The sequence below is a fragment of the Pseudophryne corroboree genome, chromosome 8, assembly GCF_028390025.1.
Source record: "Pseudophryne corroboree isolate aPseCor3 chromosome 8, aPseCor3.hap2, whole genome shotgun sequence".
NCBI classification, from domain to species: Eukaryota; Metazoa; Chordata; class Amphibia; order Anura; family Myobatrachidae; genus Pseudophryne; species Pseudophryne corroboree.
Genome location: NC_086451.1, coordinates 362,672,909 through 362,696,059, shown reverse-complemented (window position 1 = coordinate 362,696,059; position 23,151 = coordinate 362,672,909). Strand labels below are relative to the sequence as shown.

The following is a 23,151-nucleotide window of genomic DNA, read 5'->3' as shown; positions in this document are numbered from 1 at the left end:
GACAACCGCCTCTGGTCTTGTTGTTCTCCGCGCTCAGGTGCCGTCTCAACAGTACTGCCTCTCAACCTTCCCGGAACAGACACTCCAGTGATACGATGTTCTCTACACTCTGCTCTTTGTCACGGGTTCTCTCTGGGTCAGCGACCTTTCTGTAGGGAACATAAATCTTGCATTTCAATGTGTTTAACTGTTGTGTATTATCAGTTGTGTGAAGTGAACCATCTGTGGAAAGTGAAAAGAGAGGGGAAATAATAAAAAGAAAATTTGTCAGATTTGCGTTCACCATCAGGCTGTCACACCATCATGTATATCGGTATCTATGCACAGTCTCCCTTCACCAGTATTCCCATTCTCCACCCTTTGTGCATGACCAGGCACACTGATACTGGTGTCCCTATGCTGGTGAGATATACTGGGTTTGGGCAGAACTCTGAAAAGACAGAGTAGGCATGTGACGTTTGAACTGTATCCTGTCGGTGAACTTAAGAGATGAAGAGGAAACTTTGAAGACAAATCACAGAGTTTAGTAACAGACAAGTTTGTAGAGGCAAAGAAGATTTTACAAAGTTTGACATCTGGATTGGGCACTACGGGGAATGATTCCCTAATCGGTCTGTTCCCCTAAAAAAAATTCTGTGTGTGTTATATCTCTACTGGGACTATCCCAGCCATCAATCCAGTGTCCTGTCCATTCTAGGTTCATAGGGAACCCGATATCTTTGAGATAATTTCCTCTACCTGTGATGGACATGCATCTAAAACAGTGAAATGCAACATTAGTCTTCGTGGGTATCTAACATATTTTGTGCTTCCTGGGTGGGAGCACTCAATATGTTTACCATCTCTAACAAAACTCCTGTTAAGTTACTTAGAGGTCACTTCTGCTAGAGAGAGAAGCAGAAGTTTAGAGGCCTCCTCCTAACCCCAGTAAGTTCTGTCAAAAGGGTAAAGTTGCATTTATTCTGTTCTTCCCATTAACCGAATCTGTGTTTTTCTATACTGTATCGTGATTCCTTACTATATGTCCCTTGATCCTGTCTATGTGTTTAATAACGTGGCTTGTTTTCTCTGTCTAGGGGGTCTATATTGGCTATGTGTTCTACTATACCTACAATCTCTGGCAAAATGCCCTTCCTTCCTACAAATGTAGCATGTTCTCAGTCTTTTCCAAACAGCAGGGGTCTGGGGTTTAGGCTGATGAGACTTTGGTGTAAGAGCCTGTATACTTTCAATCCTCAGCCTCTCCTCCTGTTGTTTTCTACGCCTAACAATATTCTTGTGGTGTACAATTGTGCACTCTCTAAGGCAAGCTACTGTGACTCCTCTCCAATTAGGCAAAGAGGTTTGTACTCTGTCCCTTACTGTCTTATCGAGTCCGTCCATTAGCACAGAGACAGCCACCTCCCTGTAATTCGTATCGTTCCCTGTATCCGATACCCCCATGTATCTATCCATTATTTGCAGGGCCCGATGGAAATATTCAGATGTTATTTCATTTTCCTTCTGTTTTATGGAGAAAATTCTTCTCCACTTAACAGTTGTGGGGAAATACAACTCTAGTTGCCTGTTAATTTGCTCTAAGTTCTCCTGATTGTGTTTGTCAGTCATAAGACTATCCGACTCTAATCTACAATCAGTGATACATTTTTGGGTGTCAATATTAGGGGATAGGCACGCTTTCAAAAGTATCCGCCAGTGTTTGTTTGTCGGTTCATACGCATTACCCAGATCTCTGATAATTTTTTGACATCAAGCTAAATCCTTCTGAGGGTCGGGGAATTCTGAAATGATTGATTGCAGCTCATCTCTGGGCCACGGGCAATACATTGCATTATTCCTGGTGAGGACTACTCCCTGATTATCGGTTCCCCCATTGGGAGTTACTGTTCCCAAGACAGGGTGTAATTCTACCATTCCGTTCCTAATCTGTTTACTGTGTGGTGTTGTTGTCTCTGTGCAATGAACTGTCTCATACTTACCGGTAGCTGTGACCTCACCAGTTCTTTCATTGGGGAATATTGTTACTGCACTACCTGGTTGGACAGACCCCACCTGTTTGTCCTGCAAAGTGAATGCTTGGAGGAGAGCTGCGATTTGGCTGGATCCTTCATCTTCCTGTGACCTATAACCTGGAAAAGACTTCAAAACAGGATACATCTTGCAAAAATTAGGGTTAATACATTGTTTTTGCATACTACTATCGTTTACGGATATATCATTGACTGTAGCCATCTCTTCCCCTTCGACCTGTGTCGACACTGGTGTGTTTGTGTTCTCATTCCCGCTAGGTTTTGAACCTGTTTTGCGAATTTGTTCTCTTTGCATATCCCCCTCCTGTTGCCATAATTGTAAACAATCATTATGTCTAATCCTTTGTTTTCTGGATTTTTGAAGACATATTTTACTGCTTACACTCTGCAGTACCTCTGGTTCAAAGCTGCCCACCTTAGGGAATGGTTCCCTATCTTTGTCAGTCACACATTCCCATTCAGACAAAAAGTCTTCAATACTTTTTCCTTTAAACTCCGCTGACCCCATGGGCCGCGGCTCTACAACCTGAACCCTGGTTAAACGTCCCTTACTTGAGCAACTGGCTCCCATAATTGTGGGCCTTTTCCCACAAACACCAAAATACTCAATATAAGGTAACGGTGAAAGTTCTCCGAGCGCTCTTCACCCGCTCACCGCCCACATTGGCCAGTACTACCATACACTGTCGATAGCGAAGGTAATGTACCCAACTTAGGGCCCTATGTGACCTATATTTACTGGAAGTTTTTAGGAATAACTTACCCTTTCCAGTAAAGTATCGGCCGTTGGAGATTTTCCTGAGAGAGACCAGCGAAAACTCCCTATGCACTTTATTATACACAAATCACGCTTGCGTATGTTCTATACAGCGCTGATGATACCGCGATTTTACGCAAAAGCTTGTAAAAAGGATATCACGTTGCGCTATATATCGCACCCACAAACGCGCGGTCCAATCGCACAGTGTATAGGTACTTGTTACCTATCTGCCTTACTACCACTGGAATCGATTTTCAGGCTGCGAAACCTCAGCCGGAGCATATAAAAAAAAAAACTATATGGGTCACAACACTTCACAATTCCCTACCACGCTCCTGTGTAAGTCTCCTCATGACTTACGTATTAAACCTTATATTAACGTGAGTCAGCTGCCTCACGCCACCAAGTCTCCACTCACTTGATGTACCACACACTGAGATTCCAAATTCCGTGGTTCAAATTTCGACTCGCTCCTGCGTTCGCTCACTCAATTACACTTTGGTTTTTCTGTACAGAAAATTATCATTCATTCAGACAAGCAGCTTTACTCCCAGAGGCAATACAGTAAATAAGGGTTTTATACTAAACTTTGGAAGCTGGGCAATCTTGTGTTATTGTAGCGTGGCTACTGTCTCACCTTTAAACTAAACGAACTATTGTGTAATTTGTACTTAGCGACCGTATTCTTACGCAATTTGCGTAAACACGCGACCGTGCTTACGCCGCGTGTGCAGTTCCGTACCTTGTCCGAGACATGTGTACAAAACCGTACGTTCGCAATAGCACAAATCATACAATTTCTATAAATGTGAGCAATATTAACTATAATTGCTCACTTAACACGCCACACAGTTTCTTTTCTGTATAAACCTTTATAACTAGGCCAGACTGCGTTTGTGTTTTACACTTACTTCCTTTGTTTATATTACGAATCTAGTAATCTGAATGTTATGGCAACGGGAGAGTATGCACAGAGTATGGGTGTACGCATTTGGCGCCAAAAATAAATTCACAGATTTTAAATAGCTTTGTTCCTGCTTACCTTACGAGTTCTTACCAGCATCCCTACAAACCATACAGAGCAGACACCATCTAATCATCAATTAAGTAGGGTTTTCAGTATATCCACCGACCAAGAAAAGGATACGTAGGATCCCCGTCCACCCTTATGCTGATAGATTATGTCTGCTTGTGACCTGTTAAGCAGTAAAAATTTGGAAAATCGGACGATGTCCCCAATTGATAAAGCTGATTATCTTTACAGGAATGAAAGCTATACCTTAAACACACCTTAAACCTTTAGCCGCTGTGGCCGCTATACTTAATTCACACTACGCACCTTTTACGCTATTAGCGTAAAAGGGTTCCGTAGTGTATGGACTTTGCGTACACACGCCGTGCTGACGGTACAAAGTACTTGCAGCGCATACACACCCAGAGATACACTTTAAACCTTCTACAGCAATGCTATGCAATAATAATAATAATACACTTTAAACCCTAGCAGGGCAATGAGCACACGACACCAATTGTGATTAACCGCTGGGTTCCGACACCACAGTGGATAATTTTTGAAAGGGGGTTTACAATACACATTATACACTACAATACAAGACAATATGTATAACAGAATAATGGCTACAGTCAATGTACATACGTGAGAATATTCGCGTGCGCTTCCTGGTCCAGTCCTCCGTAATCAAATAGATAACGTTGTGAGTCTTGTGTCTGGCCGGCCTGCAGCAGGCTTTATTTATACAAGTCTTCCAAAAGCAATACAATGGATACTGTAATCCCTCTGTCCATTGGACACAGGGATGCACCTTTACAGTACAGGAGAGGTCATAGGTTGATTTGAAAAGGTAGGCGATGTCTTTCTCAACTGCTCTTGTGGGTGGTCTCCTCTGAATTCCCGCCGCATACATAATATACAGTAAATACAGTTTATATCTATATTCTGCTTCTGCACATAACTAACTGCAGGAACATGCGATCCTCCGCAGACCAACACCGGAATGTTTTCCTTAAAATACCCTACAGCTGGATACCAAATACCACCTTATAACCTTAGTCTGTCCCCTCCTATCCTGTAAAGGCGAATCCCCTTGTTCTGCAACCATTTAAACAGCTATAACTTTCTGATGTGGTGCAAGGAGACTATGTGTACATTGTGCACTATTTGGATTAAATATGTAATGTGTTTTGATAGCTCTCCATGCGTACACAAACTCTGCCGTAAATACACATACCACGCGCCGATGCGCAGGTCCGCGGGAGCGACCATACGCAAATTGCGGATATGTGCACGCACGGCAGAACAAGTGCACACGCAGTGGGCATGTGTGTGCAGTTTATACGTGCTGTGTGTTCTGCAATATTTTTCGACTTTGACAGGGCTCTTGTGAGACAAAGCCGCCAATTCGGACACCCGCCTCGCAGATGCCAAGGCCAACAACATGACCACCTTCCAAGTGAGAAATTTTAATTCAACCGTCTGAAGCGGTTAAAACCAGTGAGAGTTTAGGAACCGTAACACCACGTTAAGGTCCCATGGTGCCACTGGGGGCACAAAAGGAGGCTGGATGTGCAGCACTCCCTTTACAAAAGTCTGGATTTCTGGAAGAGAAGCCAATTCCTTCTGAAAGAAAATAGATAAGGCCGAAATCTGTACTTTAATGGAGCCAAACTTCAGGTCCATATCCACTCCTGCCTGAAGAAAATGGAGAAAACGGCCCATATGGAAATCTTCCGTAGGGGCACTCTTGGCTTCACACCAAGATACATACTTCCTCCAGATACGGTGATAATGCTTCGCCGTCACCTCCTTACTAGCCTTTATCAGCGTAGGGATGACTTCTTCCGGAATTCCTTTTCCAGCTAGGATTCGGCGTTCAACCACCATACCGTCAAACGTAACCACGGTAAGTCTTGGAACACGCAGGGCCCCTGCTGCAACAGGTCCTCCCTGAGAGGAAGAGGCCACGGATCTTCTGTGAGCATTTCCTGAAGATCTGAATACCAGGCCCTTCGAGGCCAATCTGGAACAATGAGTATCGTCTGCACTCTTTTTCGTCTTATGATTCTCAATATTTTTGAGATGAGGGGAAGAGGAGGGAACACATAGACCGACTGAAACACCCATGGTGTCACCAGGGCGTCCACCGCCACTGCCTGAGGGTCCCTTAACCTGGCACAATACCTCCGAAGCTTCTTGTTGAGGCGTGACGCCATCATGTCTACTTGAGGAATTCCCCAATGACTTATCGCTGCAAAAACTTCTTGATGAAGTCCCCACTCTCCTGGATGGAGATCGTGTCTGCTGAGGAAGTCTGCTTCCCAGTTGTCCACACCCGGAATGAATACTGCTGACAGAGCGCTTACGTGATTTTCCGCCCAGTGAAGAATCCTGGTGGCTTCCTCCATCGCCACTCTGCTCCTTGTCCCGCCTTGGCGGTTTACATGAGCAACGGCTGTGACGTTGTCTGATTGAATCAGAACCGGTAGGTCGCGAAGAAGATTCTCCGCTTGTCGTAGGCCGTTGTATATGGCCCTCAATTCCAGTACGTTGATGTGTAGACAAGCCTCCTGGCTTGACCATAGTCCCTGAAAATTCCTTCCTTGTGTGACTGCTCCCCATCCTCGGAAGCTCGCGTCCGTGGTTATCAGAACCCAGTCTTGAATGCCGAACCTGCGACCCTCTAGAAGGTGAGCACTCTGCAGCCACCACAGGAGAGACAACCTGGCCCTGGGGTACAGGTTTATCTTCTGATGCATTTGTAGATGGGACCCGGACCACTTGTCTAGAAGGTCCTCACATGGAACCTGCCGAAGGGGATGGCCTCGTAGGCTGCCACCATTTTTCCCAGAACTCGAGTGCATTGATGAACCGACACTCTTTTTGTTTTCAGCAGGTCTCTGACCATGTTCTGGAGGTCCTGGGCTTTTTCTATTGGGAGAAAAACCCTCTTCTGTTCCGTGTCTAGAATCATGCCTAGGAATGATAGACGAGTCGTTGGAATCAATTGAGACTTTGGCAGATTTAGAATCCAACTGTGCTGTTGTAGCACTCTCAGGGAGAGCGACACGCTTTTCAGCAATTGATCTCTCGATCTCGCTTTTATCAGGAGATCGTCCAAGCATGGGATAATTGTGACTCCCTGTCTGCGCAGGAGCACCATCATCTCCGCCATCACCTTGGTGAAAATTCTCGGGGCCGTGGAAAGCCCAAACGGCAACGTCTGAAACTGGTAATGACAGTCCTGTACAGCGAATCCCAGGTACTCCTGATGAGGAGGATATATGGGGACATGAAGCTATACATCCTTTATGTCTAGTGACACCATAAAATCCCCCCCTTCCAGGCTGGAGATCACTGCCCGGAGCGATTCCATCTTGAATTTGAACTTTTTCAAGTACAGGTTTAGGGATTTTAGATTTAAAATGGGTCTGACCGAGCCACCCGGTTTCGGGACCACGAACAGGGTTGAATAGTACCCTTTCCCCTGTTGGACTGGGGGAACCTTGATAATCACTTGCTGTTGACACAGCTTTTGAATTGCAGCTAACACTATTTCCCTCTCTGGGGGAGCAGCTGGCAAGGCCGACTTGAAAAATCGGCGAGGAGGCACCTCTTCGAATTCCAGTTTGTAGCCTTGGGACACAATTTCCAGCGCCCAAGGATCCACGTCTGACAGAACCCAGACCTGGCGGAAGAGTCGAAGCCGTGCCCCCACCGGGGCGGACTCCCTCAGTGGAGCCCCAGCGTCATGCGGTGGATTTAGTGGAAGCCGGGGATGACTTCTGCTCCTGGGAACTAGCCGTAGCAGGTGTTCTTTTCCCTCTACCCTTACCTCTGGTGAGGAAGGATGAGCCCCGACCTCTTCTGGACTTATGAGACCGAAAGGACTGCATCTGATATTGTAGAGTTTTCTTTTGCTGTGGGGGAACAAAAGGCAAAATGGTAGATTTACTCGCGGTAGCTGTGGAAACCAGGTCCGCGAGACCTTCCCCAAATAAGACCTCACCCTTGTAAGGTAAAACATCCATATGCCTCTTTGAGTCGGCATCACCTGTCCATTGGCGGGTCCACAGGGCTCGCCTAGCCGAAATCGCCATGGCGTTGGCTCTCGAACCTAGCAGCCCAACGTCTCTCTGAGCGTCTCTCATATATAAGACTGTATTCTTTAATGTGACCTAAGATCAATAAAATGGTATCCCTGTCTAGGGTATCCATGTCAGCTGACAAGGTATCTGTCCAAGCTGCAACTGCGCTACACACCCATGCCGATGCTATTGCCGGCCTGAGTAAAGCACCCGTATGTGTATAAATAGATTTTAAGGTAGTTTCACTGTCTACGATCAGCAGGATCCTTGAGGGCTGCTGTGTCAGGAGACGGTGGCACCACCTTCTTGGACAAACGCGTTAAAGCCTTGTCCACCCTGGGTGAGGACTCCCATCGTACCCTGTCCCGTGCAGGAAAAGGATACGCCATAAGAATCCTCTTTGGAATCTGCAGTTTTTTATCTGGAGTTTCCCAAGCTTTTTCGAATAACTCGTTCAGCTCATGAGATGGGGGAAAGGTTACCTCAGGTTTCTTTTCCTTAAACATGTGCAGCCTCGTGTCAGGGACAGATGGGTCATCTGTGATATGCAAAACATCTTTTATTGCAATAATCATATAATGAATACTTTTGGCCACCCTAGGGTGTAACCTTGCATCATCGTAGTCGACACTGGAGTCAGAATCCGTGTCGGTATCAGTGTCTGCTATTTGGGATAGAGGACGTTTATGGGACCCTGAAGGGCCCTGTGACACAGCTAAAGCCATAGATTGACTCCCTGCTTTTTCCCTGGACTCTGCTTTGTCCATCCTTTTATGTAATAAAGTCACATTTGCATTTAACACATTCCACATATCCAACCAATCAGGTGTCGGCGTTGCCGACGGAGACACCACAATCATCTGCTCCACCTCCTCCTTAGATGAGCCTTCCGCTTCAGACATGCCGACACACTCGTATCGACACCCTCACACACACAGGGATATATTTATATGGAGACAGATCCCCAATAAGGCCCTTTGGAGAGACAGAGAGAGAGTATGCCAGCACACACCCAGCGCCAACTCACACTGGAAAATAAAATTCCCAGATAAATAGCGCTTTTTGTATATAATAATCTGTATATAATACCTCACTGCGCCTTACAAATGCCCCCCCCCCCCCTCTTTTCTGCCCTGAGTCACCGTGTTCAGCAGGGGAGAGTCCGGGGAGCCAGCTTCTCTGCAGTTCTCTGTGGAGAAAATGGCGCTGGTTAGTGCTGTGGGATCAAGCTCCGCCCCCCCCCCCCCCCCCCGGCGGCGGGCTTCGGTCCCACTCAATTTTCCTAGAGGTATAATATTGCTGCCTAGGGCGCCCCCCTGCACCCATCCGTGCCTGCTGTGTGTTTTGTGTGTGGGAGCAATGGCGCGCAGCGTTACCGCTGCGCGTTACTTCAGAGAAGATCTGAAGTCTTCTGCCACCTTAGAAGTCTTCTTTCTTCTTATACTCACCCGGCTTCTTCCGGCTCTGTGAGGAGGACGGCGGCGCGGCTCTGGGACGAACGGCGAGGGGAGACCTGCGTTCCGACTCCCTCTGGAGCTATTGGTGTCCAGTAACCTAAGAAGCAGAGCCTATCATTTAAGTAGGTCTGCTTCTCTCTCCTCAGTCCCACGATGCAGGGAGCCTGTTGCCAGCAGTGCTCCCTGAAAATAAAAAACCTAACAAAATACTTTCTTTCAGAGAACTCAGGAGAGCTCCCTGTAATGCACCCAGTCTCCTCTGGGCACAGGAACTAACTGAGGTCTGGAGGAGGGGCATAGAGGGAGGAGCCAGTGCACACCCATACTAAAGTTTCTTTATAGTGCCCATGTCTCCTGCGGAGCCCGTCTATACCCCCCATGGTCCTTACGGAGTCCCCAGCATCCTCTAGGACGTAAGAGAAATAGGGGGTTTGCCGGTGAATTCATTTGCCTGGCCAAATCAGGCAGGCCGAGCTCGTACATGAGTGTTTGCTGCCTCATAAGGTAGCGAGTGCTAATGTGTGAATTTGACATTCGGCCAGATGAAGGGTGCCGCTACAGCAATTTGCATCCTTTACCCAGAATGGAATTTCCCCCACAGAGTGTAATCTCCACTAGGATAAAGGCTGATGTTAATGACTAGAATATTCTCTCTAATGCACACCAGAATGTGTGTCCTATAACTCTAAAAAAAAATTAAATGTACTGTATATAACTGAAGATACAGAATTACAATACAACCAGTTAGTAAACAGAATGCCAAGCCTTCATAATGTAAATATCTTGGCAGTCACAATATTCGGAACTTTAAAACTTTGGACCAACTTTAAGGAAGTACCTGAACATGAAACTTTGAGCCAAACAAATACAAAAAGAAGTTTAGAAATTCAAGTACAGCCGTGTCACCTTATTCCTAAGGACCTCTCCTTCACAGACTGTTCCAATATGGAATGTAATCTTAAAAGGAAAGCTATTGAAACCGGCTTCTTACTCTCACAAAGTTATCTAAGTAGCACCCCACTAGAGAGGATGACTTCCATACCAGGAAACAGAACACTGGATTACAAGAATACCACACAAGAAAAACAAAAGGTGATTTACCAACTCTGCCAAAGGCCTCTCTCAGTTCTTCCAGTTCATCTTTGGAGATATGGGTAGTGTGCGCCATTGCTGTGGTCTGCAATACCCTAAAAAGAAAAGGGAAAAAAAAAATCAGCTACACAACAGTGAAAATGTAACCATAGATCTGTGAAGTAAAAATAAGTTAGACAGAGCAACTTTTACAGTTAAATCTAAAAGTGGACATTTAAGAACATTTTGTTCACTTTTTACATAGATTCCATAAAAAACGGTACTATTCAGGAGAGGGAACATCCCTTAGACTGACAGAGGATAGCTAAATACACTGATGCATGTACAGATGTGTCCTCTTGCATCTTTGCTCCATGAGCTACAGGTCACGTTACACATAACGCTAGAGTGCTGTGTGACTCAGTAGCGCTGAGCCTTTTTTTTGCATTTTTCTGCAAAGATATGTAATATGAATTACAGGCAGCTTCTGCTGAATAAAATGATATGCAGCATGTCTATATTTGGTGTGTCACTGTGACTGTATTTTCATCCAAAATGGTACGCTAAAGTCTTTTCATGAAAAACACTGAAAGTCAAATTGCATATTTCTATATTTAGAATACACTATGGCATTTACTAATGAACGCTTTAAATACGCATGCTATAGGTATTACGGTAGGGCACGAATGACCGCAACGGTGAGTTACTGTACACATTACGGTAGAAGACGCATTTGTTAATAAATATCATACTGTAACATAGTAAATATTTCTTACTTACAGATAATACACATAGGCACCACCTACCCTATATATATATATATATATATAGATATATATATGTATGTATATAGTGTAACGTGTAACGGTAACAATTGCGCAATAACGCTTATAGACACACAGGGAAATATCTCCCCATGTCTGGTATCAAAATGATCGTCCGTTCATTAGCTAAAATCCGGTAGTCGTGAAAAGACCATAGCAGGTATCATTCGCAAGATATTAGCAAGTAACAGATATGTGAACATAATAAAGGGCAGATATAACATGTGCAGAGAGAGTTACATTTGGGTGGGGTGTGTTCAAGCTGAAGTCTAAATTGCAGTGTAAAAATAAAGCAGCCAGTATTTACCCTGCACAGAAACAATATGACCCACCCAAATCTAACACACTGCACATGTTACATCTGCCCCACCTGCAGTGCACATGGTTTTACCCAATTACTAACTTTTTTTGTTTGCTAACTCTCAGTAACCCCATTAGCTCCCCCACTTATCTCTCACAAACTAGTGCAGCAAAGAGGCAATATCCTTTCTTTTCACTTATGTACAGATTTAGGTTTAAACAATATGGGACAGAATCAAGTAGGCAATCTACACCTACCACATCACTAGGTTATAGAACTCAAAGTGTGCCGTATAAGAGCTCAAATATCATTTTATTACCTCTTTAGAACTTGAGACATACACACAAAGCCGCCCTAGGCACACTGCTAAGCTGTAGAGAACATTAGGAGGCCCAATTTAGATGGTTTCCAAACTGGTTACCAAGGCACCCAAGGGCACCCTCAGGGCACTTGCAGGAGCGGTACAAGTTGGTGGAGTTACATTAAAGAGGTAATGACGTCAATTTATAGTCTGCCTTGCTTATACCCCTTTCACATTGCAAAAAATAACTCGGTATATTGCAGAGCTTTAGCCATGTCAACCCGGTTTGAGCTGCAGTGTGAAAGCGCCATTATGAATTTACCAGGTCAAACAAGCCGGTATTTTAACCCGTGTAAAAAGAAAGAACATACACGGTTCAGAACCTGTTCATTTGGCAGTGTGAAAGCCTCAGACCCGGTATATTCAACCTGGGAATCTTAAAAAGGAGGCGATAGGTTGTCTCCCTGCGTGATGTCACCAGTCTAAACCCAGAAATAACAGGCAACACTCTGTAAACAGTGGATGAGCCTCTGTAATACTGCATTCACAGTGCTTGTACAATATAGCAACCTGGAGTGAGGATGAAGTTAGGGAGTTGTTGAGGATTAGAGGGGAGGCTGAAATAGTCAACCACATTACAGGCACTGTAAAGGATACAATAACCTATAAAAATATCACAAGGATGCTTGCAGCCTCTGGTTTGTCGGTCACGATTGCTGCGCTACTGAGCGCTGCCCAGCCCCTCCTTCTAATACCTTTGAAACCTAATCAATGTGAGACAGAAAAGTCCATTTAAAATGACATCACACTATTTTAAATGGGTGAACCGGGTTCAGTGTGAAAGGCACTAACCCGGGAATAACCCGGTAATAACACTGCTCCAAAATGCGATGTGAAAGGGGTATAGAGTGTTCAGACCCTGGTCGGAAGCATGTTCAAAAGCCAGTTCCTTACCGAGTTAGCGATGTGAAAGCATCCCTACACTCTGCTGAGGAGTAGAATGGAGGGGTACTGCTGAAGAGTGTTTTCCTAGAGTCCTAGTAGACCTTAATGTAAAGCCCCATACACACTAGATAATAAAGTAAAAGATCCGCTCAGAAGGGCCAATCTGTGCGAGATCTTTGACAAACTCGTCCATTGTGTACACTCAATGTCGTTAACGATGCATGCTCCAGTGCATCTCAAACGACCCCCTTCCTCATCTGATCATGTACAGACGAGTTAGGTCCTCATTAATGAAAGCCATGCTGCTTCTTTAGCCAAATAAATAACGTGACAGGATTGTGTAATATGTCGGCAAACCTACTATGTCAGCATGCAGTGCATTGAATAGAGGCACAGAGTTTCTCATCATAAACACATTTGACCTTGGTAGCAAGAAAAAAAAATGTTTACTTGTTACCTAACCGCACACATCATAAACTCTGGAATCATTACAGTTTTGAAACACCTACAATAAGCCAAAAGAGGACTTTTACTAAACTAACTGCAGAAGTAAATAATCCCCCCCCACCCACATTTTCTAAAGGAATACGAGCACTGTCTACATGCCAAACCATTGATACAAAACAAGCAAAGCTCAAAACTATTCCAGGCTTCAGACTCAAATTGTTTGTTGTAGCTCCTATTTATAGTATTTTCTACAATAACTGCCAATTAGATTGCCAGACAGAGAGCTAGTTTAGTAGCTCATATTCAGAAAAGAGCTATCTACAAACTATATGAAACAGATATCACAACAGACTCTCCCAAATTCTTACAAAATGTCTCTTGAAGTTCTTGCATACTCAATCCAAATACCTTACACCAACCTGTTTTTTTTTTGTTTGTTTTTCTTTATTTAACAAATCAGATATAGTTTACATGTATTTCAGTTTATTCATAACGCCTCCAAAGTCAGAAGGGGATCAAATTAAAATCACTTAAATTACTACTGGAGGTCGGTGGTGAATGAGATTATATATTTTATATATATATATATATATATATAATATATATATATATATATATATATATATATACACACACACACACACACACACACACACACACACATACATACATACATACATACACATATATATATATATATATATATATAGATACAAGACCTTTCTCGCGCTAGAAATGTGAAAAGCTACACCTTAGAGAAAATACCCCCTGTTAGGTGGAGTATGATATTACAGACAATATAGAAAAAAGATTTCCCCAGGGAGCTGAAATCGTTCTTTGGTATGCACAAATTTTGTTTATATAATAAAACAATCTTAAAAAAGAGATTTTTTATTTTAAAACACTGTAAATAAAACTGTTTACAATTTGCTCAAGATGACAATAAATGATGTTCGTACAGACAATAGTTGTATTGGTAGTTCAAACAACATCAAGAGTAATCTTCCTTGAAGAAATGTCAGAAGACAATGTTTTAACCCAACGCGTTTCGTCTTACAGACTTCATCAGGGGTATATTATAATCTAAATAATATAAAAACATTTAAAAACAGCTTTTCTTATCTATTTATAATACAAAATAAATCACTTCAAAAGAACAATTAAATACATACCAAAGAATCACAATATGGACATACATCTTATCGTGTCTTCAAAAGGCAAATAAACAATACTTAAAATGATATCGGACCAGATCTCGCCATATGGAATATCTGCAAAATTATAACATATATATATTGGCAGAATATATTATGTGAGGAGGAACAGGGGAGGAGGACTAGTTGACATGGAATTTTAATTGGTTCATTATCAGCCTTACTGCTTTATATTTAATCAGGGAATTGTCAAAAAACTATTCGTATTTAATTAATTTCATCATATTTAAATAGTTAACATAATTCATTTGGTTTTCAATGAATATGGAAACGATAAGAAATTAAAAATTAACAGATTGTGTGTATATCTCTCTAGGGCAGTATATTAGCAATATTCACCTAATGTTCACCAATTAAAAAAAATTTTTACACAAGGTGTGTACATATATATAGTATATTTCCATTTGCATTGGCATAAATTATACATACCAATTTAAATTTAGTAGGGACCCATTTTAGTGATTTTCCACTGAGCAAAGCCCGGTTTGAAATTACATAAGTTATTTTGAATCTATAATGAAAAAGGGATTTGTAATACTATATGGGTGTGATGTTCATAATATAATCACCCTTATTGTGTTCATCATACATACCAATTAGGTTAAATTAACCCCATAGAACAGCTAATCACTGGATATCGTCCAAGTGTCAATTTGAACAGAGCAGATCACTGCAATAGTTCCTGTGATTGAACAGAAGGTGTAAATGGCATTACACTAATGGGTGTATTGTTTGTAGTATAATCACCATTATTAAGTTCATCATACATACCAATTAGATTAAATTAAGCCCATAGAACAGCTAATCACTGGATATCATCCAAATGTCAATTTGAACAAAGCACACCACTGCAATAGTGCCTATGGTTAAACAGAAAATGTAAATAGTATAATACTAATGGGTGTAATGTTTATATTATAATCACCCTTATTATGTTTATTATACATACCAATTGGATTAAATTAAGCCAATATAGCAGCTAATCACTGGATATCGTCCAAGTGTCAATTTGAACAAAGCAGACCAATGCAATAGTGCCTGGCATTAAACAAAATGTATAAATCACATAACTCTAATCTAAACCAATACTTCTAGTGGATATTACATATATCGGTGTTACCAGATATGATGCAAATAAACAGAAATCACCATTTATGGCATAATGCTCAAAATGTCATAGTCAATATTGCTGAATCTGGGATTGTTATACCAGAACACATAACACAAAAGGAGCTGATGAAAAACTCCAGAGAATTATTTCAGTAATGACATATCAAAGAAAAAACCTGACATAAATGGAGCTATTGGTAAACTCTACCGATTTTTTCTTAGTAATGACATATTCAGATAATATAGAGAACCATGAAGTCAGCCTGCTTACCTCACATCAGTAAGTAATGCTCCTAGCTGCTGCATGAGCTCAGGGCTAAATGCGCTGGGTTTATAAAGCCCTTAATTGCCAACATCACTTCCTATCTAGCAATAAACAAATAATATGTCTAAACCCCATAGTTTACTATTATTAGTGTATTATCAGCTTAAACAAGTCCTAATGCCCGTCAAAATATCAGTTCCTATATCATTAAGGAGGGCATAATATTAAACTGTGAAGAGAGAGAGGTTTAATTGAATAATTGCGCTCCAATTCACACCATAGCGTGCGTTACAACGATCCTATACAGCTTCCTGTTGTCACTCTGTTGCCTAGGGAACCATTACCCTATCTCTACTATGGCGCGCCTCCGTCTCCCGACATCGCGGTAACAGAGGTGCCATGGCAACGTGCATAACACTGTCATGGCGCGCCTCCTCTATCCGGCGTGTCATGCGTTCCATTACTCCGTACCTTCCTGTAACAGGCATAACAGGCGTTCCATTACTCCGTACCTTCCTGTAGCCGGCATACAGACGGCTGGGCGAGCGTCTATTCCAAGATAGAGGGCAACGTAATTTTCAGTATCACCATGAGAACCATGTTGAGAGACAAATAAATTTTAGACCAAGAAGACAATATCAGTCACCTTATCCCAATAGGACTGAAGACCCGAGAAGATTTAGGAACAGGTATCCATCGTATCATGGTCATCAAAGAGATTATCGTAAATATCATGCTGACCATGACGAATATTGGTCCTCTAAAAATCGGATTGATAGCGATAGGTCACCAACACAAAGAAAGTACCAGTCCAAACGTTTTTTAGATGGAAGGCAAAGGTACAAACTTCCTCTCCTTCAACAGGAAGAAGAATTGTTCGATCGGTTGGATTCACCCCAAGGGACGAAAAGGGGTTACAATGGAGCAAGCGAGGAACTCGAGGTGGTAGAAAGAAGCCCCAAAAAAAGAAAAGCGCTATTCAATCATGAGAAGACGAGACAGGTATCGTCAATATTGCAGAGAGACAGTTGTCAACAGCGGAAAACTCACTATTAATGAAAGGTCTTATGTTTGCTCCAGACTCTCATGTAAATAAATTGCACCTATTTATAGATCTTAATAAGTATATAAGAAAGCTTACGATCCAAAGACATTTCCTTAAGAATCCCCCTTGTACACGATTGAATCAGGACAGAGAACCTCTGGTAAAACCTCCTTCTAAATATTACCCAGTTGAATCCAGAGGAAGTAACCTTGATATATTCTACGAATCAGTAAGAGATGAGTTTAAACAAATCAAGATACAGGAAAACAAGTATCAATGGAATCTTAATGCACAAGAAAAGGGAGCGTTAAAATCATTAACTAAAGATCGGAATACTGTCATCAAAAGTGCCGATAAAGGAGGGGCGGTGGTCCTACAACGAAAACAGTTTATATGGACGAGGCTTCAAGAATCCTTGACGATGGATTAACATATGTTGAATTACCAAGTAATCCCATCATCCAATATCAAGAAGAACTTAAAAATCTACTCCTTAAAGCTCTTAATGAGGATTTGATCTGCAGAGAAGAGTTCGACTATTTATATGTGAAGTTTCCTATAATTCCAACATTCTATCACATTCCTAAAATACATAAGAATAAGATGAAGCCCCCTGGACGCCCTATAGTGGCAGGAATCAACTCCCTGACGTCCAACTTATCACATTTCTTGGATTTAAAGTTACAGCCGTATGTACTGAAGCTCACCTCTTATCTGAAGGATTCAACAAGTGTGTTGAAAAAATTGTAAACTTTCGTCTGGTCAGAAGAGTATTGCTGGCTAACTATAGATGTTCAGGCATTATACTCGTGTATCCCTGACAATAAAGGTCTCGAAGCAGTTGAAAAGACGCTATCAGCCGACCCAGGAAAATCCCCAAGAGAAATAAAATTTTTGTTGGAAAGCATAATGTTCATATTGAGTCACAATTATTTGGAATTTAATCAGAAATTCTATTTACAACAACAAGGAACCGCGATGGGGACCAAGTTTGCCCCATCATACGCTAATCTCCTCATGGGAGTCTGGGAAGAACTTTGTGTGTTTATATTATTCTATCAGAGATATATTGATGATTTGTTATTCATTTGGAAAGGAGATGTAACAGGTATTCCCGATTTCATCTCATTTATACATACTAATGACTTTAATTTAAAATTTACCCACAGGGTAGAACCTAGAAACATTGACTTTTTAGATCTAGTCTTAATAGGTAACCCAGGAGAAGTGGTAAAGACCAAAACGCATTTCAAGGAAGTGAACGCAAATAGTTACATTCCGCAGTCAAGCTGTCATCATCCTACATGGAAGAGAGGAGTTCCATTTGCCCAATTTTTACGCCTGAGACGTAACTGTAGTGATAATAATGATTACTGGGAACAAGCCACTCTGTTACAAGAAAGATTCATTGAAAGAGGCTATCCTTATGATTTAATCAATGATGCCAAGATTAAAGCATCACATAGGGATAGAAAGCAGATGCTATACAACCTCAGATTAAGAAGCTTGAATATGACAAACGACCCTGTAGACCATTTGTAACCCAATATAATTGTGAGAACTATGCCATCAAGAAAATCTTGGACCGGCATTGGGGTATTTTATTAAAAGATCCAATCCTGGGCCCCACTCTACCAAAAAAGCCTGACATAGTTTTTCAAAGAGCACCAAACTTGAAAAGTAAATTGGCTCCGAGCAGAATCACCAGGCCCGAAATATTACATCCTCAGGCTAACTCTCTCATCCCTACCAAGGGGTGTTTTCCATGCTCCAGGTGCATATGCTGCAAGCATATGGAGCGTAAATCATTTGAACATAAGCTTGATACGTGTAGAACCTTCAGATTATATCATCTGGTGAATTGTAACACAGAGTTTGTAGTGTACAGAATCACCTGCAGTTGCAATATGTCATATATAGGGAAGACTAAGAGAGCAGCTAAAACCAGAATACAAGAACATATGAGGAACATAAAGAATAAGATAACTACTCATAGTTTGTCCAGATATTATAGAGAGAAACACAACTCCCTAATCAATAAGGAAAATTTTGCATTCACGATTCTGGAATTTATACCAGTTGACATAAGAGGTAGTAGTCGAGAGCTCACATTGTCCAAACGAGAGACGATCTGGATCTATACTTTAAATACCCAGTCCCCGAGTGGTCATAACGAGGGTATTGATATTGTCTCTTTCCTATAGTCCCTCTTAACTGTCATTACTTGAATGAATATCAATTATTAAGATCATCTCTCTCCTTGTATTCCTCTCTATTGTCTTCTCCTCTTTGCATCCTCTTTACATCTTTATTAGTGTGGTCTTTGATGTATAATAAATACAGGGTTACTATATAGCCTGTTATAATTATCAATTTGTGCAAGCATTTGAATATGAGCAGTATGTTGCAATGTGAATGGAGAATCATGAAGTCAATCAAGCTGGGTACTCCATACACACTATGTATGTATATATCTTTATATTTAAGAAATTGCATTAAATTGAAGTCTGAATGACGGTTGTAGTGGTATCATAAGGGTATCTATAAGATTTACTATCACATTAAGGGTTTAATAAGTATTAAATTGGGTTAACAAAGGATTAAGGTAACTAATATCACTTAATGTAAATAACAATATTATTTATACCTGTTGACATAAGTCAAATACACATTTCTATGCATGGTTATGTCACAATTTAATTATTAAATACTGACACCAAAGGTTGGTGTTGTAATAAATAATTGGATAAATAGGAATTTATTCACCACACTATTAAGGATTAAAATTTATTTTTCACTTATAGGAAAAAAATTTTTTTCGTGCAGAGTATTAAATTTAGTTAATGAAATAATGTAATAAATATAGTAGTGTAGAATACCATCCTAATTAAAATTAATATAAATATATACATGTTCCTTATATAGTATCACTATATCTCTAGATTAAGGGTCTATTTGGCCGTTTGATCATTTGAGGTAATAGAGCCAATAATTGGAACGCAGTATCTTGGTTAGACTATTACCTGTTACAGGAAGTTACGGAGCAATGGAACGCATGACGCGCCGGATAGAAGAGGCGCGCCATAACAGAGTCACACACGTATGCCTGTTACAGGAAGGTACGGAGCAATGGAACGCATGACGCGCCGGATAGAGGAGGCGCGCCATGACAGTGTTATGCACGTTGCCATGGCGCCTCTGTTACCGCGATGACGGGAGACTGAGGCGCGCCATGGTAGAGATAGGGTAATGGTTCCCTAGGCAACAGAGTGAAAACAGGAAGCTGTATAGGATCGTTGGAACGCACACTATGGTGTGAATTGGAGTGCAATTATTCAATTAAACCTCTCTCTTCACAGTTTAATATTATGCCCTCCTTAATGATATAGGAACCGATATTTTGACGGGCATTAGGACTTGTTTAAGCTGATAATACACTAATAATAGTAAACTATGGGGTTTAGACATATTATTTGTTTATTGCCAGATAGGAAGTGATGTTGGCATTTAAGGGCTTTATAAACCCAGCACATTTAGCCCTGAGCTCATGCAGCAGCTAGGAGTGTTACTTACTGATGTGATGTAAGCAGGCTGACTTCATGGTTCTCTATATTATCTGAATATGTCATTACTAAGAAAAAAAATCGGTAGAGTTTACCATTAGCTCCATTTATGTCAGGTTTTTTCTTTGATATGTCATTACTGAAATAATTCTCTGGAGTTTTTCATCAGCTCCTTTTGTGTTATGTGTTCTGGTATAACAATCCCAGATTCAGCAATATTGACTATGACATTTTGAGCATTATGCCATAAATGGTGATTTCTGTTTATTTGCATCATATCTGGTAACACCGATATATGTAATATCCACTAGAAGTATTGGTTTAGATTAGAGTTATGTGATTTATGTCAGACTGTCTGACTAGCATGTAAATAAGAATACCACAGACTCAGAAATGATAGGAAAAGCATGCAGAGCACAGATCGTTTGGAATCTAGATCTGTATTCCTAGAGTGGATCAGTGTTGTCACCCTTTCCGGATGAGATGATAGGTTGCCTCTGCATTCATATGCTTTCAGCCCACAAAGAGTCCGTCTGCACTTTACTCTAACAAAAGTTGAGTGTGAGTGACCCTATAAAAGCATTATGATAGGCTGTACTGTATGTTTACCCTATTACAAAGCGGAATACATCTATTTGGCTCAAGGAGTCCTCGTTATCTGCAGATTTGCATTTAGTGAGATGAATGAGGTCATTACTTTCTCTGCCAAGGTTAAACTAATGAGCAGGGTACAGCAACAAACCAGAAGGCAAATATTCCTGGTTAAAGCCACAAAGCCAGTCAGTTTAACAATTACATTTGAATGAAGCATTTCTCATATTAGAATGTTCTTGTTTAATGCAGACTGCGCTAGGAATACTAATAATTAATAACGGCTTACAATTACTACAGTTCATATTACAGCATGTGACAGGATTGGGAGACTGGGAGATAAGCTACAGAAATGAGCGTTAGTAGTCATCAACCTAACAGTCATTTATGCTTAGCTCAAAGTCTCTTCTGTAGAAAATACATTTAAATAAAAGCAGATTTTTATGATCTAAAATTGTTTGATGCAACCCATTAGCCTATAAATCTTTTACGAACTGTAGGTCACAGGTTACTATTACTGCATAAAAAACACCAAATGGAATGGTTGTGATACTTAACATTTTCACTTCTATCAGATTATACAGAAACAGCAAATGCACATTACTATATACATCTATAGCTCTCTCTCATTATGTCATATATATCTATATATATATCTATATATTTATTATTTTTATTATTTTTACGACTTTAACCATGCCATGGAGAGAGAAAAAAAACACAAATAGGTGTACATAAATCTTTACTGTAAAAACATACAAAACAAAATAAAAAAAGAAACATACTTACAATTCCAGGATTTGCTATACCTACATAGGACACCGGAGCTCCCTCTGCTTTGCCGTCAAACAAATGGAATGAGGCAATATTTTGCACACAAAAAAAAAAAGCACACAGTAAGCACACAGGGTGTGTCCGATGAGAGCTCTAAAAATTCAGAAGACAGAAATCAAACAATCCATTGGCTGTGCCTTGCAAAAGGGTCAGTGAATTACCACTCAATATGTGTCTATACGGAGAACAGAATGACAATGTTGGAATGGAGAGAGTTAAACCTCCTGGGCTGGGGGTGGATCAGGATGGTATGACTGTCTACAGCCAATCAGGAGAAAGTGAGAGGAGGTGTCAGTGATTGAATTGGGCTGGTTTTATGTGGTACCTTGTCTCTTTCAATTTGCCTTCAGGCTGGTGAGTGTCTTTGTGGTTGTGGAAGAGATTAGTGTGCTTCCAGACAGTGTAGTTTAGCTGTTTACATTGCTTTCTAGCTGTTTGGGTATAGCATCCTGCTTATTCCCCCCTCTCACCTTGTTATTGCTGGTAGTGCTCTCCTTGTTATTGCTCTCCTTGTTTGCCCTCCTATAATGGCCACCGCCTCTCGTCCCCACCGTTCCCCCGCTCGTTACCGTTCAGAGGACGGCAGTGGCGGGGTTTCCACGGGGCCCGAGGTTTCTGCTGCCCGCTCGCAGGCTGTTTCGGCCTGCGCGCGTGCCGCGGGTGCGCGCAGTGGCGGGCGAGGAGTCTGTTTCTTCCCTGCCGCCACAGCCGGATTTGTTTGCCAGGTGTGGGCGGCAGGGCGGGCAGCCAGCGGGCGGGGAGGTGCTGTGGCCGAGCCTCGAGCTGCGGCTTCCTCCCCCGATGTCCGCGGTGCGCGCCGGGTTGGTACACGCCGCCTAGTGGTAGCGTCTGCTGGCGCACGGGAGCGCGCAGCAGCGCCTGCAATGCATAACTCTCCCCTGCCGCTTCCCACTGACCCAGAGTCTGTTCTCAGCTGGGAGCGGCGGGCGGCGCAGAGTGCAGGGGTGTGCGGGGACGCGCGTTCCCTACATAATAGGGATGTTTCCACTGCTGCTGGGGGGAGCTTCAGGGAGCAAACACCTGGAAGCTCCCGCCATCAATTCCGGAGCCTTAGTGGGGGGTGGGGCCATTTGGGTGGCGGTGGTCATGCTGCAGGGGGGTTGGAGCCTTCGGTGGGCGGAGCTAGGAGTAGGGAAAGGGGCCGCAGGCCCCCTGCGCGGGTCTGTAATGCTGTTGATGAGGGGTCCTCTTCGTTGCCGCTCAGGCAGCAGGGTAGGAGGCAGGGTGAGCGGTATGCTGAGTGTAGGGCCTGATCGGGCAGGGGCCGGA

General features: G+C 42.1%; 1 protein-coding gene across 1 annotated transcript in view; it reads right to left on the bottom strand.

Annotated features, from left to right (window-relative positions):
* The window catches only part of LOC134949855 (plastin-3-like), a 170,778-nt gene extending 148,741 nt beyond the window's left edge, over window positions 1-22,037 (bottom strand). The window contains exons 1-5 of the mRNA XM_063938561.1: window positions 21,817-22,037; window positions 15,047-15,135; window positions 14,883-14,964; window positions 14,412-14,510; window positions 10,452-10,537 (exon numbers count right to left, since the gene is read on the bottom strand). Coding sequence (XP_063794631.1) covers window positions 10,452-10,537; window positions 14,412-14,437 — 112 coding nt within the window. The 5' untranslated portion in view covers window positions 14,438-14,510; window positions 14,883-14,964; window positions 15,047-15,135; window positions 21,817-22,037. The remainder of the gene's footprint in view (window positions 1-10,451; window positions 10,538-14,411; window positions 14,511-14,882; window positions 14,965-15,046; window positions 15,136-21,816) is intronic.
* Window positions 22,038-23,151: the final 1,114 nt, after the last annotated feature.